The 18,811-nt window shown below is 50.0% G+C and overlaps 1 protein-coding gene across 5 annotated transcripts in view; it reads left to right on the plus strand.

Moving 5' to 3' along the window:
- Positions 1–17,901, plus strand: part of BPI (bactericidal permeability increasing protein) — a 28,285-nt gene extending 10,384 nt beyond the window's left edge. For 4 of the 5 annotated variants that reach the window (XM_035705832.2, XM_035705834.2, XM_025470045.3 and 1 more), the window contains 10 exons: positions 1,073–1,136; positions 2,739–2,830; positions 6,123–6,299; positions 7,336–7,395; positions 8,834–9,001; positions 10,061–10,128; positions 12,320–12,362; positions 15,012–15,075; positions 16,128–16,204; positions 17,667–17,901. In XM_035705832.2, the coding sequence (XP_035561725.2) occupies positions 1,073–1,136; positions 2,739–2,830; positions 6,123–6,299; positions 7,336–7,395; positions 8,834–9,001; positions 10,061–10,128; positions 12,320–12,362; positions 15,012–15,075; positions 16,128–16,204; positions 17,667–17,708 (855 nt within the window). In that variant the 3' untranslated portion in view covers positions 17,709–17,901. The remainder of the gene's footprint in view (positions 1–1,072; positions 1,137–2,738; positions 2,831–6,122; positions 6,300–7,335; positions 7,396–8,833; positions 9,002–10,060; positions 10,129–12,319; positions 12,363–15,011; positions 15,076–16,127; positions 16,205–17,666) is intronic. The other variant, XM_035705833.2, reaches the window with a different exon arrangement.
- The last annotated feature ends 910 nt before the right edge of the window (positions 17,902–18,811 follow it).

Genomic DNA, 18,811 nt, shown 5'->3' on the forward strand with positions numbered 1-18,811 from the left:
CCCATGGTTCAACTGTCTTTGTAATTAGGCGATAGTCAGAGGGGAATGTTAACATTTAACACTGGAACTATTAAAACAAAAGTGTCTCTTGGTAACACCGTAAGAGTGGCCAAGCTAAAAAGTAATACTGTGCTGCTGTCAGCGAGAAGGAGCAAGAGGGTGCTACATCCATGGAGTGGGCTTGGCATGACGCCTAGAACTCTACAAGGACCCCAGCATTTAATGTGCACAAAATCCTTACGATGAGGGGTGGTTGGGTGGGTGTCATGATTTTCTCCATTTTACAGATGAGTAAACTGAGGCACAGAGGGAGAAGTGATAGTATTGGAGTTCAAACCCAGGCCACCCCCACCTCAGAGGGGAAGCTCCTAATCAGAATAAGATATTCTTTAGAAAACAGTACTGACTTGAGTAGATGGATGGAGGGAGGGAGGAGGGATGGAGGGATGAATAAAGGAGTCACACAGTGTCTATGATAGTAGAAAGGTGGACGAGGAATGAGTTGGGCAGTTGGCTCCCCAGGAATGCAGAGTGAAGAGTAGGTATCTGAGGGAGGGAAGAGGCCACCCCCCCACCCCACCCCCTCCCCATGATGCACCGTGTGTTTGGAGGGGTGGGGGGGCAGGTAGGATGGAACACAGAGGGGCAGCAGCAGAAAGCCTGCTCCCGGGGGCTGTGATGTGATTTCCTGTGGTTTGGAGCCATCTGGTGGCCCTCATGGGTGAGTGGCCTTGGAGGGCAGTAGGGGCAGGTGCTGGGCCGGGGCCCCAGCTACCAGATATGGGGCCGTCCCACCCTTGGGCCATGTGGCAGAGGCACAGGCTCCTGGGAGGATGATATTCTCGGGCATGCAGAGTCACACCTCTTGTGTGATGGAAACACAGTCCGAGAAACCAATTTTCTCCCTCCGTTTCTTTCCTCCCTCCCTCTCTCCCTCCCTCATTCTTTCCTTCCCTCTCTCCTTCCTTCAAAAAAACATTCAAGGGAAGGAAAATGTATCAGATTCCTTATTCCCAAAGGACAGTTTCCACTATGGGCAGCACTCACTGGTCACTTTCTTCGTCCTCTCCAGATCTGCCAGGTGGTGAGCAGTTCCGTGTCCTCCAGGCTGCAGTCTTATTTAAAGACATTGCCAGGTGAGCACTGGGCGAGATCAAGGAGGCTGGGATACAAGTGTGTATGGGATGGGGGTGGGGGTGGGGTGGGGAGGGAAACAGGGACGACCGTGTGCTGAGCCAGCGAGCTTCCCAGACAGGCTGGTGCCGGGTGTGGGAATGAGTAGAACAGATTATTTTCAAATGGCCCCTGGCATTGGATCCCTCTTGGGCCAGGCCCTTGTGGCAGGTGCAAGAGCAGCCCACACCCATTCATTCCCCTACCCGTCTGGGGCCAAACAACCAAATTACTTCCAGCTCTGAGGCCAGACACACACAGCTGGCCTGAGATCTGAGGCTGATCATTTTGCCTCTCTGGGCCTCAGTTTTCATAGTTTTATTTATTTTTTAAAGATTTTATTTATTTATTCATGAGAGACAGAAAGAGAGAGAGAAGCAGAGACACAGGCAGAGGGAGAAGCAGGCTCCATGCAGGGAGCCTGATGTGGGACCAGATCCCGGGTCTCCAGGATCATGCCCTGGGCTGAAGGCAGCGCTAAACTGCTGAGCCACCCAGGCTGCCCAGTTTTCGTAGTTTTAAAATGGGGACAATTCTCTCCATCCCTAAGTACGTGGTAAACTGTGACAAGTTGCAGATGGTCCGGAAAGGAGGCCTCTGGCCAGCTCATGCCATGTGCCATGCACCCAGCAGAACTGTCTCCTCCTGGCCTCCCAACACCACACGGAGGTTGGTAGTATGATCCGGATTTTACCAGCAGGGAAACTGAGGCTCAGAAAGGATCCCTGACTTGCCCAAGGTCACAAAGCCAGAAAGAAACAGAAGCAGGATCCAAAGTCAGTTTTTCTTACTCCAGAGCCTGTGCCCCAAGCTGCTACCCGGGCACCCGCCCTGTCGAGTAGGCCCCATAGCACATGGTGTGAGCTCCTGTAAGACGTGTTCTGTCCCCAGGCACCGCACCCCCACTCCAATCCCCAGGGACGGGCGCATCCTGGGCATGTTTTGTGCAATTAAATGTGTCCAGCAGGCAGGAAAATGATTTTTGTTGGAGTCCAGCTCCATCACTCACCTGCTGTGCCATCTTGGGCAAGTTACATTTCTGAGCCTCATTTCTTTCCCTCTAACGCGGGAAGGAAAGCTGTAAGCAGGGGACCAGTATTTATTTAATTCTCGTTCATGTCAGTTGAGAAACACAGAAAGCATTCGGCCCTGAGCCAGCCTGGGCTCAGCCTGGGGTATTATCCCTGCCAGTAATGGTCCCTTCAGCTTTTGAGCCCCTACCACGTGCAGGGCACTTGTGTGGTCACTAGTATTATCTTGTTCTACAAATGACAAAAAGTGGCTTCGAGACATGAAAGGTCTTGTCCGAGGTCATGTAGAGTTCAATTCAACCCTCTGCTCCTTGACAACATCTGGGGCTGTGGGAAGAAGGGAAGGAGATGATGTCCGTTTACGCAGAGTGTGGGTTCATTTCCCTCCCTCCCTGGGAGGGCTCCCTGGAGGAGGTGGGAATGGAACCGGCACCGCTGTCCCTGATTCAACTTTGGCGGATGCCAACTCTGCATCTCAGACTCCAGAGATGCCGCTGTGGGGAGCCGGCTCACGGTCCCTGTTCTCTTCTCTAGTGACATACAAAATAGATCGTATTGCTGGGATCAGTTACTCCCTGGTGGCTCCTCCGACAGCTACAGCAGATAACCTGGATGGGCATCTGAAGGTGAGACTTACACGGAGGAACATATATACCCTCCGGCCTCTGCCTTGGACTCTCCTAGGGCTCCTCATCATCCTTACCTCTGCATCTTCTCCTTGCTCCTTTCTTTTCTTTGTTTTTATTTTTAAAAAATATTTTATTTATTTATTCATGAGAGACACAGAGAGAGGCAGAGACATAGGCAGAGGGAGAAGCAGGCTCCCTGAGGGGAGCCCAATGCAGAACTCGATCCCAGGACCCCGGGATCATGACCTGAGCAGAGGGCAGCTGCTCAACCACTGAGCCACCCAGGTGTCCCCTCCCTGCTCCTTTCACACTGGCCTCCCCGCGCTCCTGAACCACCCTATGCCTGCTCACTCCCCCAGGGCCTTTGCCTTGCTCCTTCTTCTGCCCAGAAGCTCTTGCCCAGATATTCACCTAAGCTCTCCCTTCCTTTTTCCAGTCTTTGCTCAAATATCCCTCTCCCTAGAGAGTCCTTCCCAGACCACACTTACTGAAATAGTTTCCTTCTTTCCCTCCATATCCTGCTTTATTTTTCTTAGTGTTACTTATTACTGATACCCCCTCCCAACTTGCACACACTCACACACATGCACACATAGTCACAAGGTGTCCCTCAGGGTGATGAAGGAGGAGGGGCTATTGCTGCTTTGTTCCTGAGTGCAGGGGCAGCACATGGAGCTAAGTTTGGTATCTATTAGCTGCTTAGCAAATATTTTGATTGGACGGACAGATGGGTGGATGGATGGATGGAGCTTCATTTCATGCCACTTTCCTGACACTCACCACCCTCCAGCCAGACACACTGGCCTTGCACGTCCTCAACAAACCAAGGTCAAGATTTAGAAACTACAGAGGAACAGAGAAATAAATAAATAGAAAGGAAAGAATGGAAGAAGGAAGGAAGGAAGGAAGGAAGGAAGGAAGGAAGGAAGGAAGGAAGGAAGGAAGGAAGGGTGATAGAGATTACCCAAATATTACAACTCAGAGATATACACTATTTTTAAAAAAGATTTTATTTATTTATTCATGAGAGACACTGAGAGGGGGCAGAGACATACTTAGAGGGAGAAGCAGGCTGCCTGTGGTGAGTCCGATTTGGGACTTGATCCCAGAACCCCAGGATCACCCCCTGAGCCGAAGGCAGACACCCAACCACTGAGCCACCCAGGCATCCCAAGATCATGGCCTGTCACACACGCATAAAGGAGGCAGAAACAAATACACATAAAAAAAAAACTCACATATATAGAAATAGGAATAAATACACACATACATGTATTTACATGAGTCATGTTATACATACTGTTACACAACTTTTCAAAATACAACAGTGTAGTGTGAACATCTTTCCCGCAGACCTTTTACTGGCTGCTGGGTTTTTTCGGTGAATAGCTTGTGATAAGATTCATGGCAAGTGCCACCTTCCGGGATATTTGGGCTCTGTGTCCATTTTTTCCCACACATGTAACCAGAGCTGCCACGAGCATCCTTGTATCTGGATCCCTGTCTATCCTTGACTACTTCCCAGAAGTGGCATTACTGGACCAAATAGTATAATTTTTAAAAACTAAGTGAGGGGATCCCTGGGTGGCGCAGCGATTTGGCGCCTGCCTTAGGCCCAGGGCGCGATCCTGGAGACCCGGGATCGAATCCCACGTCGGGCTCCCGGTGCATGGAGCCTGCTTCTCCCTCTGCCTGTGTCTCTGCCTCTCTCTCTCTCTCTCTCTCTCTGTGTGTGACTATCATATATAAATAAAAATAAAAAATAAATAAAATAAAAAATAAAAATAAAAACTAAGTGAAACAGTGGAAAAAAGGATTAAAATGATACATAATATTTTTTAGTGAATGAGAATGTCCTCTTTACTGTTCCTCCCCCTGGGCTCCTGCCCAGAGGTAACAGCTGTGAGCCATGGGGAGTGTTAACCTCCTGGTCCCTAGTTCTTTTTTTAAAAATATTTTATTTATTTATTTGAGAGTGAGGAAGAGAGAGAGGAAGAGCAGGGGCAGAGGGAGAGAGAGAAGCAGACTCCCTGATGAGCAGGGAGCCAGGACCCTGGGATCATGACCTGAGCAGAAGGCACATGCTTAACCGGCTGAGCCCCCCAGGCGCCCTTGGCTCCCTGGCTCTAAGCATTCAGGGGCACACACGCGTGCACGGGTAAGCCCACTTGGTTTTGCTGGTAATCCATATGCATGAATGGATACACATCAGTCTTTCACTTGCTTTTCTCACCTAATGACATGCATTAGAGTTGGTTCCTGGTTGGCACATGGGTCCACTTGTTATTTTTAAGAGTTGCATTTTGTCGGTATTCTGTAAGACGGGTGCTGTGGCAGTTAATTTTTAGTGATGAAATGATGCACAGATACACAGAACCCATCATCCAGATTTAAGAAATGTTACCATTTTGCCAAGTTTGCCCCTGTTTTTTTTTTTTTTTTTTTTTTTAATGAACACTCTAAAAATAAATCTGAGGTCTCCTCGGGTCCCCTCTACCCTCCAGGGAATCACACCAATATGATGCTGGTGTGTATCCTTCTTAACCGCGTTTTTATACTTTCTATACTTTTGCTACATATCTACGCACGTCGATAATTCTTGCATAGTAGTTTTATATGCCTTTAAATTTTACATAAGTGGTATTCGACCATATGTATCCATCTACGATTTGCTCTTTTATAACTCCACATTGTTTTTTAAGCTAAATAAATGATCTACTTTTGCAGCGTGGTGCCAAATTGCTCTTCAGAAACTTATAAACATATATTCCCCAGCAGCATATGAACAGTCTCACCCAACACTAGATCACGTGGCTTTGAAGTACACGCACACTTAAAACAGTTTACCTCTCTCTTTAAAATTTTACTAACTTGACAGATGAAAACAAACAAGCAGAGCCGTATTGTTCCTTTGGTAGAATTTCTGTGCTCACTGGCAAGGTTGAAGCTAAGCCAACGGAGTGACCAGGAGGGTGCCAAGCAAGTTGGGCATGTTGCCCAAGTGGCCCTGGCCAAGTCACTTCACCTCCCTGTGCCTCAGTGCCCTCTTCTGCAAAATGAGCATCATCACACCTACCTCGCAGGGTTGGCAAGAAAAGCCCTTGAAACTAGCACCCAGGAAACTAGCACCCAGGAGGCATATGACACTATTGTACGTTTCTGTTCCCGGCTTCCTCCTCTGTCTTGACTGCATGATTGGTATCCTCCACCCGTTTTCTCCTGGAATGAAGACACTGAATTATAATTCCTGAAGGGAAGCCCAGGCTCACCCTGTCTCCTCTGCCCCCAGGGAGAGTTCTTCAGTCTGGCTCACCCCAGATCCCCTCCCTTCACCCCACCAGCAATGGCCTTGCCCCCCGATCACGACCACATGGTGTACCTGGGCATCTCCGACTACTTCTTCAACACAGCAGGGCTTGTGTACCAAGAGGCAGGGGCCTTAAACATGACCATCACGGACGACATGGTAAGGCCGGGCCAGGGGGTAGATGCGGGAAAAGCAGGGGCCTCAGAGAACAGCAGACAGTCCGGACTTGAACCTGTGCTCACATGGGAGTGGGAGGGATCATATTCCAGCTTCTAGGGTGGCCAGACCTGAGTTGGAATATCAGCCCCCTCTTTTCTAGCTGGGTGACCTTTGGCCAGTCATTCAACCTCTCAGAACCTGTTTCCTCGCCTGTAAAACACCCACACCAGTATCTCTCTCCCAAGGGTGTGACAGAGTGGAGTGAGGTGTGAATGCACGAGAAGCATTCAGCACATGCTTAGCACGTAGGAAGTGCTTGATGAGGGATAAAAGTTATACAGCCAATGTGGCCCGAGTACTCGCCCTAACCCAGTCTTAGCATCACACCACCATGATCATCATCCTCCATGTGTCTATCGATAGGCTGAGTCCTGTTCTGGGCCTCAGTTTACCCATCTATAAAATGAAGACATGACCATCGTCTCCAGAATCCAGGTGAAGCCTGGTTGCCAGCCACGTAGGGTTCCTCCTACCCTGCTCCTGGAAGAGGTGCCAGGTTCCTTCTCTCTGTAGGGGCACCAAAGGGATGCTGAGCCCCCACATGTCCTTTGGAAATAAACAAAGACCAGAGTGAGAACTCCTCAGGGTGAAAGAGTCAGCCACCCACACTTGTGTTTGGCAGAGACAGATGCATGCAGAGGACGGGGAGCTTGATGGCTTTATACCTTTACAACTATACTCCTGTGGAGGTTTGGGGCACAAGGAAGCTGGAAGTGAGCTGATAGAGGCTGGGCATCCTATGTGATTGGTTTGAAGAGCATATTTGAGTTTTTCAGGGCAAAAAATAGGGAAGTTGGCAGTCGCTGGTCATATCCTGACTATTCTGGGCTGATTGCTGCAGTTAGTGATCGGCATTATTGTCACATAGGGGCTGGCCATTGTCTGTGTATTCAGTCTCTCACCCCTCATAGAATTTGCACCCCCCAATCTACAACATAATCCCCCAAGATCCTTTACTCTTCTTCCCTTGCTACAGATACCAAAGAAATCCAAATTCCGACTGACAACCGATTTTTTGGGGACCCTCATACCCCAGGTAAGAAAGAGGCTGCTCCCCTTTTTGTCTGCTCATGAGGCAATCTAGGGGTGCTAGCGAGGGTTGAGCTGCACTGAGTGGCCTGAAGAGAGCCCCCTTCACCAGACCTAGAGGCAATCCAGCCCGAGAGTAGAAACAGCCTTGGTCAGCCCCTCCTGGATGCTGAGAAAGGCTCCAAGCGCCCTGGTGACTAGGCATGAGGGTAGACGCTGGGGGCTTACCCACCCTACAAATATTTACTGAATGCTCACCATGCAGCCAGGGCTCTGCTCTTGGCATCTAGCACAGCAGATTGTATCCCTGCCCAACTCCAGCCCCCAACCAGTGAAGAGAGAAAATTATTCTTCAGGCACCTGAAACAATTAAAAAGTACACACCACCATTTCTAAATGAAGCCAACAGATTGATGAGGTCACTTCAAAGGAGAATATCTGTCTCAGTCTGCTCGGGTTGCCATCACAGAGTGCCACAGACCAGGTGGCTCCCACAACAGAAATGTATTTCTCATGGTTCTGGAGGCCAAGAAGTCTAAGCTAAAGCTACCCAAAGATTTGGGTTTGGGTGAGGCCCTCTTTCTGGTTAGTAAATGGACACTTTCTTGCTGTGTCCTCACATGGCAGTTCCTCTGAGCACATAGAGAGCAAGCATGCTCTGGCATCTCTCCTTATGAGGACACTGATCCTCTTGGATCGGGGCCCCACATCTATGACTTGATCTTCGTGACTTCTCAGGGCCTCATCTCCAGCTGTTGCCATACTGGGGGCGAGGGCTTCAATACATGAGTTTGAGGGGATACAAACATTCAATCCATAATAGCCTTTCCAGTGGTGGCACTTCCAGAAGTTTCCATAGTGGGGGTAGTGGTGTGTGTGGGGGGGCATGACTGGTAGGGGCGTCGCGGAAATCCTCTTGAAGCTTTACAGCATAACAATCACAATGTTTTTTCTGAGACCATGAGTTTACCTGGGAGAGGACTAGAGGCTTGGGGATATCACCAAAGCCTCCTCAGTTCCCCCGGGAAGCCACCACTGCTCTGTGAAGAGGTGACATTTGAGCTGACCCCTAAAGAAAGGGAAAGAGCCAAGCTGGAAAAGAATGAGGGGAGAGGCATTCAGAGAAAAGAACACAGAGTGCAGAGGGTTTAGGACAGGAACAGAGTGGGTTGTGTGTCTGAGGAACAGAAAGGAGTCCCATGGGGCTGGAGCTGGAAAGTAAGGGGTAGAGGCCTGGGGGAGTGAGGTCTCAGGCACCCACTGCCAGTGCGTGCTGTCTCTATGATTTATTCAAGAAGCAATAGGAATACATCAGAGATGTTCATGCAGGGTCAAGACAAGACAGGCTTTAGAAACACTTTATTATTATTTTTTATTTTCTATTTCTTTTGAAGACACTTTAATAAAACTGTCACTTTATTGGCTGTCCCCCCTGGGGGCTGCAGGTGGCCGAGATGTTCCCCAACATGACGGTTCAATTCAACGTCTGGGCCTCCTCCCCGCCGCACCTCACCATGCGCCCCGCCGGCCTCATCTTCACCCCGACCTTGGACACCCAGGCCTTTGCCGTCCTCCCGAACTCCTCCTTGGCTCCCCTCTTCGTGCTTGGCCTGGTAAGCTGTTCCCAGCTGTGGGCAGATGAGGGCACTGCTCTCGGAGTTGGGCAAATCCTGCCCAGATTCAGATGCTCTGGGGCCTGAGACCAGAGCCCGTACTCACTGCTTCTGGTTCCTGCAGGGGTTCGCAGACTCAGTTCTTCCCTCCATCACTGGATTGAAATATGTGTCCTGTCTCAGATCCATTCGCTCCTGTCTTTGGTCATTGAATTAGGCAGTTATGAATTTGTTCATTGATTCAGTTATTCATTAGGTTGCTAACTTGAAATAGGCTAGACCCGCTCTGGTTCAGACATGTATTAATTTATTCCATTATTCATCTATTCATTTACTTATGCTTTTGTTCAATTAATCATTCATTTGGATATTTGTTCACTCATTCGTCATTTATTCATTCATGCATATCTTTGTGTATTCCTTCGTTTGTGTGTGTAATCCTCCTTTTATTCAAGTTTTTGGTCCATCGTTGATTTGCACATTCATTTATCTGCTCACTCTGTCACTTGGTGAATATTTGGCGGCACCCTCTGTGGTGCGGAGGGGAAGGCCAGACTCTCTCCCCACCAGGGGGTGCTCACAGGCCTCAGGCAGGTCTGCCCTCTCTCAAGTCAAGACCCATTTTCCCCACTTTGCCAATTAAATGGGTTCTGAGGGGTCTGCCCCAGATCACGCAGACAGTGGGCAGCAAAGCTGAGGTGGGGAGCTCAGTTTTCTGGCTCAGTAAATATTGAATGAATGAATGAATGAATGAATGAATGGCTTGAGAATAGGGCTGGCCTGGACTCCAGCCCTGAGATCTGTCTCACCTGGCTTGGCTCATGAGAGTGGCCTGGGAATCTGAAATGGTCCCTAGGGCAGTGGGAGAAAATGGTAATTGGTTGCCAGCCCAAGACTCACCAGTTAGCAGAAAGCAAAAGGAAGAGCCCCTCCTCCTTGGGTTCCGTGTGGGCCCCTCTGCCAAGCCTTTATGAAGCTGACCCTCCCCGTCTTGGAGACCTCGCCAAGGCCTCAGCCCCTGGCTCGGGTGATTTCACTCTCTGGATTGCTGTTTTGCAGAGCACGAATCTTTCCATGGAGGTCAGCGCCAGGCCTGACAGGCTTGTCGGACAGCTCAGTTTGGACAAGTAAGTGATCCCGTGAGGATGACAGGAGGTGGCTGCCCATCCACTTTTGGTGCCCATGGACCAGCAACAGCCCTACAACACACCAGCCCTGTGTCATTACTTTCCTGTTCATCCATCACATTTAAGCCTCAAATGGTGCACGGTGGGCACCAGAGCCCTGTGTTGCAGACAGTAAATCTGATGCTCAGAGATGCAGTGGGCCCCCTCCTCCCCCAGGGTCCTACACCATAGGTGACAGTCATCTTGGTTTAGCTGTGGCCCCACCGTGTTCACACTGAAGGTCCTGAATCCCGGGATGCCCCTCAGTCCTGGGCAGACTCATGGCCGTGCGGTGCCAACCGGTGATTCTACTCCACACCGAACCCCAGCAGCGCCCAGTCACCCGTGTCCCTGGCCTGCCTTAGCCCTCAGAAAACCCACATCGATTTCTTTATAGTCCTGGCTACAAAGCCCTGGGCCTTTGTCAGCCGCCTCGGGCTGGGAGAGCCCCGGCAGGTGGTCAGGCGTGCGGGCTCTGGTGTGGAGGCTACCTGTGTTCGAAGCGCAGCTCACCTTGGCAAACACTCAGCATGCACTGAAGTGTTGAGAACACAAGGAATCTGAGTGCTCCATGAGCAAGAGCGAGGGAGGGACATAAAAGAAAGAGAGCTATGGGGGAGAGACAGGGCAAGTCAGAGACAGAGACACAGGGAGAGACTCTCAGAGAGAGATGCACACAAAGGGAGAGACACAGAGCAAGAGAGACAGAAAAAGAGTGGGAGCAAAAGAGACAGATAGATGGAGAGACAGACCCAGAAGGGGGAGAGAGTGGAAAGGACGCACACAGAGGAAGAGATAGGGAGACCCTCGCAGAGCAGACACGATGACCCCGACGGTTGGACCTGCCGTCTGCCTCTTAATCATGCTCCCGCTGTTTAAATTGAGTCTTGACCTACATTCCTGCCCATTTCCGCCTTCTCCGCAGCACAGAGCTGTCCTTCTTAACCTTGAGACTGGCTCCTGAGGTTTACACGCTGCTTATTTCTCCTGGCCTCATTCTGACAAGTGTTACTGCTTCAGATACATGTGGATTTAATTTTCCTTGAACACCCATGAGCCTCTCAAGTAGAGGAGCCAGAGAGGATACAGCTGGGTGAGGGCTGAGCAGATGCTCACATATGCAGGGGTGCGGTGTGAGAGTCCACGGGCCAGGAGTCCTGGGGCTCCCAGCCTCTTAGTGAACAAGGGTGAGTTTTCAAGCCTTGTAGGGTATTGGAGACAAGAGCTCAGGCCTCAGAGAGATCTCTTGAAATTCTACTTTGCTAATTGTTAGCTGTGTGACCTTGGGCAAGTTGTCTGATATCTCTGAGTGTCAGTTTCCTTGCCTGTGAAATGTGAGTGATGGCCCTTGCCTCTGAGGGTGTTATAGGATTTCCATGGGGTAAAGCACACAACATAGTGAATGATAGGGTTCAATAAGTAGCCATTTATTTCCTCCTTTCTCTTAGATCACTGTTAAAATGCCACAAAGACTGTAAAGAGGGGATAGTTTATTGGCTCTGGTAATTGAAAAGTCTAAGGGTTTCAGGCAAAGGTGGATCCAGATGCTCAAATGATGTCTTTAGGATTCTGATTCTCTCCATTTCTTTTTTTTTCTTTTTTCTTTTTTTTTTTTTTATTTATGATAGGCACACAGTGAGAGAGAGAGAGGCAGAGACACAGGCAGAGGGAGAAGCAGGCTCCATGCACCGGGAGCCTGATGTGGGATTCGATCCCGGGTCTCCAGGATCGCGCCCTGGGCCAAAGGCAGGCGCCAAACCGCTGCGCCACCCAGGGATCCCGATTCTCTCCATTTCTTGGCTGTCACCAAGTGGTGACAAAAATGGTCACCAGTACCTCCCTAATTTTCCTGGAGAAAAGAACACTTCATTCCCAATATTTTCAGGAGAAGTCCTAGGGCCAAGTCTCATTGGACCAGCATGGGTCACAAGTCCATCCTCCTAATAATCACTGTGGTAAGGGACATACCCCAGAGCTCAGCACTAAATGCCCCAAAGGAGCAATTAGGGGGCTGTGACCAGGGGGAAAGGAATGGATACTAGGGGGGAAAACCAGGTGGCATCCACCACAGAGGGTGCCTTCTCCCCAGCAACTGGACTCTAACACAGGTCAGGCAAATGGTGGTCTCAGCTTCCTCCTCCCCTTCTCACAGGCTGCTCCTAGAACTGAAGCACTCGGACGTCGGCTCCTTCTCGGTGAGTCTGAGGCCCTTGGTGGCTCCCTCCTTTCCCTTGATCTTGAGATAACTGACCTGAGGGCCACTCGGGCTCCTGGCATCATTTCCAGAGCCACCTGTTCATTTGCATGTAATTTGCATGTGAAGTAATGACCAGAGGAGCTTTATGGGCCCACAGACCTAAGCTAGAATCACTGGTCCATGCTTACTAACTGTGGCCCTTGAGCAAGTCACTTCCCCTCCCTGAACCTCAAACCTTTCCTCAAATGAGCCATAATCTTTCCATCTGCATGAAAGACAAAGTGAGAGTGGGGTAGCAAGTGATGGGGAGGGTTGAAGTTTAGACCATGTAATCAGGGAAAGCCTCTCTGAGGAGGTGATATTTGGGACAAAAGAGCCAACAAGGTGAAGATCTGTTGCAGACAGAGGGAACAGGAGAAGCAAGGCCAGTGTGGTAAGAACAAGTTCAACATGTTTGGGGAATGGAGGGAAGCCACTGTGGCTGGAGCAGAGCAAGCTGGGAGTGGAGGTATAAAAACAGATGTGGCTGGAGAGGCAGGTGGGGCTAGGTTCTGGGCGCTCTGGCCTAGCATAGATTGTGGTCAAAGGCAGTGAGGAACTGTTCCACACAGGGGGTGACTTGATCTGATTTATGCCTTTATAAAAGTTGCCCCTGGCTGGGGTAAGGGGAATGGACTTTGGGGGACAAGAGTCAGACCATGTGGATCAGTGGGGAGGTGGGTGCGTTTGTCTATGAAGAAGGAGAAAGATGGTGGATTGGAAACATACTTTGGAAGTTGAATTAGATGGAACTTGGTGAGAGCTTTGATATATGTGGTGGGGGTGATAAAGAATGACTCTTGAATTTTTGGCTTGAATAGCCAGGTGAGTGGCAGAGTCATGTAGAGGTGGAGAAGGGCAGGTGGGAGGGAGGAGGGCAAGTATCTCACCAGCCCAGCAAATGATTCCACTACTTGGAATCAATGACCGTAATTAAGCAGACTCACCCCTGCCTCTCTCCTAAGTCACCCTGGGGCCCCAGAATTGCCCAAGTCGATAGCAGCTCAATTCTCTTCACCAGCCACCTTGAACAAGCATTGCCCTTGTGACTTATTAGAAGCCACAGTGTGCTGATTCTGTGGAAGTGTCTTGCTACATATAGCCCAAATGTCCCAGGGGGCCTCTTGTTGAACCCCTGGAAAACATTTCCTTAGATCTCTGAAATGCCTCCCAAAGATCCCCACCAAGTGGGTGCCTTGTAAGCCACTCAGCCCTGAAGTTGGACTATCCCAACATTCCCTCCAAATTGGATGGAAATCCAGCCCTTTCCATCTGGTAAGACTACAACAAACAGAAGGACCCAAACAACATCATTGTATTTTCATGGATTTACTGTGCCAGGGCTCTTACAGTGGCTTGATTCAGTGAGTAACTAAATTCTACTTCTGCAGAAAATAAAAATTTAAAGTTCTCAGATTTGTAGGAAGAAGGGCACCACATTTTATGAGCCCAGGGATTTACAGCCTGGGGAAGGAAACTCAGTTGTTCCAGAGAAAAAAAAAGTACATATTTACAAGTTGTAAATGTCACCAAGCAATCATCTTTAAGGTGCTACATTATTTTTGAATATTTTTTTTTTACTATTGCAAAAGTAAAAATCTACATTATAGAATAATCAGAGCCTACAGATATGCAAACCAAAGGGAATAAAAGCCATTCCTATTTTTACTACTTAGTTAATCATTTGGAGTATATCCTTCCTGACCATTTGATATGCATATTCAATAGGACAGTGGACTATGTGGTTTCCATAGCCTGCTTTTCCTCACTCAAAAATATATCATGAATATCTCTGTGTGGATAATGAAATTCCTACAGTATTATTCTTAAGAGTTGCATCCTATTTCCTAGAGTCAAAGTGCCACCATGTCCCCCAGATAATTCCCCAATTGTTAGTTGTTAATTTACTGTTTTGGTTGAATTTATGGCTCTGGTGAGCATCCTTGCATATTAATTTTTGCCTACACCCTTCATCATTTTCTTAGGATGAATGCCTTACAGGAATATTTGCTGGCCCATCAGCCATATTTATTTATTTATTTATTTGTTTATTTATTTATTTATATTTTATTTGAAAGAGAGAGAGGGCAGGGGGAGGGGCAGAGGGAGGGAGACAAGAAGGATCCCTGCTGAGCACAGAGCCTGACACGGGGCTTGATTTGGGGCTTGATCCTAGGACCCCGAGATCATGACCTAAGCTGAAGTCAGATGCTTATCCAACTGAGCCACCCAGATGCCCCCAGGCACACACATTTTTAAGGCTTTTGCTGAATATGGCCAAATAGAACCTCAGAGAGGTTGAACCAGTTTGTCCTGTGGCCTGCAGTGTCTGAGACCATGCATTGTCTTACACAAATGTTTTGACGACCTTCCTTTCCTCTGCCTGATACCTTACATCTAGAATATGCTTTACATCTGGAACCTTTAGAGCAAAAGAGATCACTTGGGTGACCTGATAGGGCTGTAGAATTTTCCTGTCATCCTATATCCCTCACTCAGCAGTTTTCCTAGCTTTGAGGTTGTTCTGTCGGGGAGGGAGCTTGGCAGAAGATGTCCAACGACGACACCAAGGGTGCCCTGATGTGGGTCCTGTCCTCCTGATTTCCAGGTTGCAGTGCTGCAGTCTATCATGAACTATGTTGTGCCCACTGCTGTGCTTCCCAAGGTTAACGGTAAGGAGCTTTGGGAGACGAGTGACTTTTAGTCCTAGGGGAGGCAGGTGAAGTCAAGTCCTAGAGTCGCCTAATAACCTGGCTGGAAGGTGGTCAGGTCAAATGAACCTCAAATGGTATCTGGCCAGAAAAGGGATGGAGAAAAGGGAACTACCACGGGTTGAGTTCCTATTATGTACCCATCTATTATTTCATCCAATCTTTAAGACAGCCCCATGAGATGGGGATTTTCATGGGAGGAAACGGGAGATCCAAGAAGTCAGGTGGCTTGTTGTAGGTCACAGAGAAGGTGAGAGATGGAGCTGAGATTTGGTACCGGCTCTGAAGCCAGAGCCCTCAGTCTTTTACCACCTTGGAGAGAAGTGCCAGGGAAGAAGGGCTAGCCTCAGCTAACCGCTTACACTCAACACACTCAGAAAAGCCTAATGTTTGCAGAGCCAGGGCAAGAGTACACATAGAGGCCCACAGACTCCAAGATCAGAATGATTAAGAACTATAAATCTAGGCCACAAATTATTCTATAATAATAGACTTCTCTTCCTACCTTGACAAATGTAGCTTCATAATGACCTGAGAGAATAGGTTTGAGTTTAGATTCTCTGGAGTTCCACATCTGGATATGGTGGTATGCGGGGAGCTGGCCCCTGGCTACTGCCCATCTCTGGTTTCATCCTCAACATTGAGGGGCTCCGTGTGCACGCCAGTAGATACTCCCAACCACATGCCACGGGCTGTCCACCCGCCTGCAGCAGCCGCCCCTGGCCGTGTACACCCGCACTGCCCTCACCCTCAGGAGGGTGGTCTTGGGGAAGAGGCCTACATGGCTTCTGAATGTGGCTTCTTGGGGCTGATGGGGCAGGAAGGCAAGGCTCCCAAGTCCCCAGAGTGTGGTGAAGAGTGAGAGTCTCCAGGGCAGCCAACTTTTCAAGCTTGCAAGTACCTGCCAATCCCTACCCAGAGCCAGGCACGCTGGTTCAGGGAGGCTGCCCACCTGGCTCTCGGGGGCGGGCCTCTGCCTTCCCTCCTGAGGACTGACCTCCCCTCCATTGCAGAGCGGCTGCAGGAAGGCTTCCCGCTCCCCATGCCTAAAAACGTGCAGCTCTTCAACCTGGTGCTTCAGACCCACCAGGTAGGTCCAAAGGTCTCTTTTCACCAGATGTGTGCAAGCCGTGTACCAAGCACTCTCTACCCTTTCAGCACCCTGCAAGGTGGGTGGGCTGTTAATGAACCCGGAAGAAAGAGTAAAGCTCAGGAAAGCTGCACAGCTAAGCATTGAGTCCAAATTCACGGCCATGTCCTGCTTTGAAGCATCCCCACACTATGTTCGGTAAAAATGGAGCTCCCCGATGGCCGCAGAGCCTCTTTTATAAGTGGATGCATTTACATATTTGACAAATATGTGTTGTATAGCTCACTTTGCGGCCAGCAATGTTCTAGGCATTGTTGCCAATGTTCTGGTAGTGGGTGGGGGCGGTAGAACGGGAGCCACAAAGTGGGGACTTCCGTCCCAGAATGGATCGCCTCTTCTTGCCTGTCCTCCAGCCAGACCCACAACGGCGTCTGAGACGATTTAGGAACACTTTCTTCTCCTAGCTTGGAAGCTTGCCTTTCCTGGTTTCCAGCCACTTCTCACTGGGTCAATGCAGTCTTCTTTACTGGCTCTTACCCCCCAATACTCCCTCCCCCTCCTCTCCTCCTCCTTTTCCCTCTCCTCTACCCCTCCCTGCAAGTTCTCCAGGGTTTCTGCCCAGGCCTTGATTCTTCCCCACTGTCAGCTTTCCCTGCTGGCTTATATCAGCTCAGGCTAACAGCCACCTTTGTGCCACCCAGTGACCCAGCTATGCTTCCATTTCCTTCTATGCTCTCTCCATCCCCGAGGCCCCTTAAGCCTAGTGTGTCCCAACAAAACTGGTAACTGGGCAATGAAACTGGCACCCACTATTGCAGTCCTTACCTTGCTCGGTGTCTGTCCTGCTAACCATGTGGCCCTTGTGACAAGCGGCCCCATTGCCCAGATTCCTTGCCCTCCCTCACCCTGGATATCCATCCAGTCAGTCAGCCCCCAGTTCTTCAGACCAGGTTGTAAAGGGGGTCGAGACTGCAGAAGAGCCTAGAAAGTGTGCGCGTGGGTGTGTGCATGTGCACACACACACACATCCCCCCCACTGTGTCCCCCACATTGTACCAAGTTCATCCTCAACAACAACAAAAAATGACCCCGTGGCACAGTGTAATTTCTTCATTTCTGAAAATTCTGAGTGAAGGGCAGGAAGGAGCAAAGAAAAGTGGTTTTGCAGCCTCTCTGGGAACAAGGCTGCCTTGAGCTGCCACGAGGCAAGGATGACAAATGAAGGCCCGCACTGCAGCTCATGGAGGGGAACAGCTGCGGGGGTGGTGCTGGCAGCCACAGACATGGGGCCCTCCCCCCCTTGGTGCCCCCGTTCACCCCGCAGGGGGGTGCTCTGCTCCCCTTCCTGGCAGCAGGCAGGCTGCTCTGAAGTTTCCTGTGAACCACCCCCCCAGCCCCTGCTCGAGGGCCAGGGTGCGTTTCCCACCAATGACAGCACTCTAATCTCCCCATCTTCCCCTAGGACTTCCTGCTGTTTGGTGCAGATGTTCACTACAGCGGCTGAAGTCCCGAATTCAGCGTGGGTGCCGGGGGGCTGTCGGCCCGGCCAGGAGGTGTGGGGCTGGTGGCTCTGGCTCCTGACCCGCCCGTGGGGCACAGGCTGCCTTTCTCCAACCCTTGAACCAGACACCCTTGCAAATGTCTGCGAACTCAGATTCGGAAATGATCTAAATACAGAAACTTTGTTCCTTGACAAAGTGTGGGGTGTGTGTACTTTAGGGATTCTGAGTTTCCTTCAAGCCCGAAGTCTGCTCCGAGATTTCCTCCAAGAGTGGCTTTCCACTTTTACCACAATATTTCTTTTGTGCTTCGCCACCCACCCACCCCGGCAAAAAAAAACAAAAACAAACAAACAAAAAAAAACCCACTTCTTTTTGCTAGGGAATTCTGAGTGATGGTATTGTTTCTTGGGTTTTGTTCATTCTTTCATTGGTTGGCAGTACCCAGCAATCCCTGCAGCACCACTTCACAGCTTGGATACAATCACCTCTTTCCATTCTTCTAATTCATATCTTGAGCCCCCACATGCACCTCTTAGCAGAAAATCTCATTGTCCCTTTCTTTTTAGACCTATTTATTTTGAGGTGGGGGAGCAGAGGGAGAGGGGTAGAAAAACCTAGGCAGACTCCCCACTGAGCAAGAAGCTTCCTCGCTGGGCTCCATCTCTGGGCCGTGTGATCAGACCTAAGCTGAAACTAAGAGTCGGTAGCTCAACCGACTGTGCCACCCAGGCGCCCCTCACTGTCCCTTTTTGAGGTCACCCCTGATGCCACACTTCCCAAGAGTACCTGGGGTTTACTTAGTCCAAAGGGAGCGGGTCCCCTTCCTAAGGTCAGGGAGAGAGGATCTAGAGTGGATCCATCCCCTGGGCTGTTGTTTTGGCCACTGCCACACGGTGTCGCTGTTGAGCAGCGGGCCCGCGCAGCCTGGTGTCTTCCTGTGCGGTCCTCAAGCTCCGGCGCCTGCTGCTCCTGTCGCCACCGCACGGTGTCGCTGTTGAACGGCCACCCTGCACAGCCTGTTTCCCTGCCCTCAGCTGGCCATGTGCTTCCTTTTTTCCCCAAGCTCTCCTGCCCAGCTGTGGAGCCCAAAGCAGAACACTGGGCC

Source organism: Canis lupus, chromosome 24, assembly GCF_003254725.2.
Source record: "Canis lupus dingo isolate Sandy chromosome 24, ASM325472v2, whole genome shotgun sequence".
Taxonomy (NCBI): domain Eukaryota; kingdom Metazoa; phylum Chordata; class Mammalia; order Carnivora; family Canidae; genus Canis; species Canis lupus.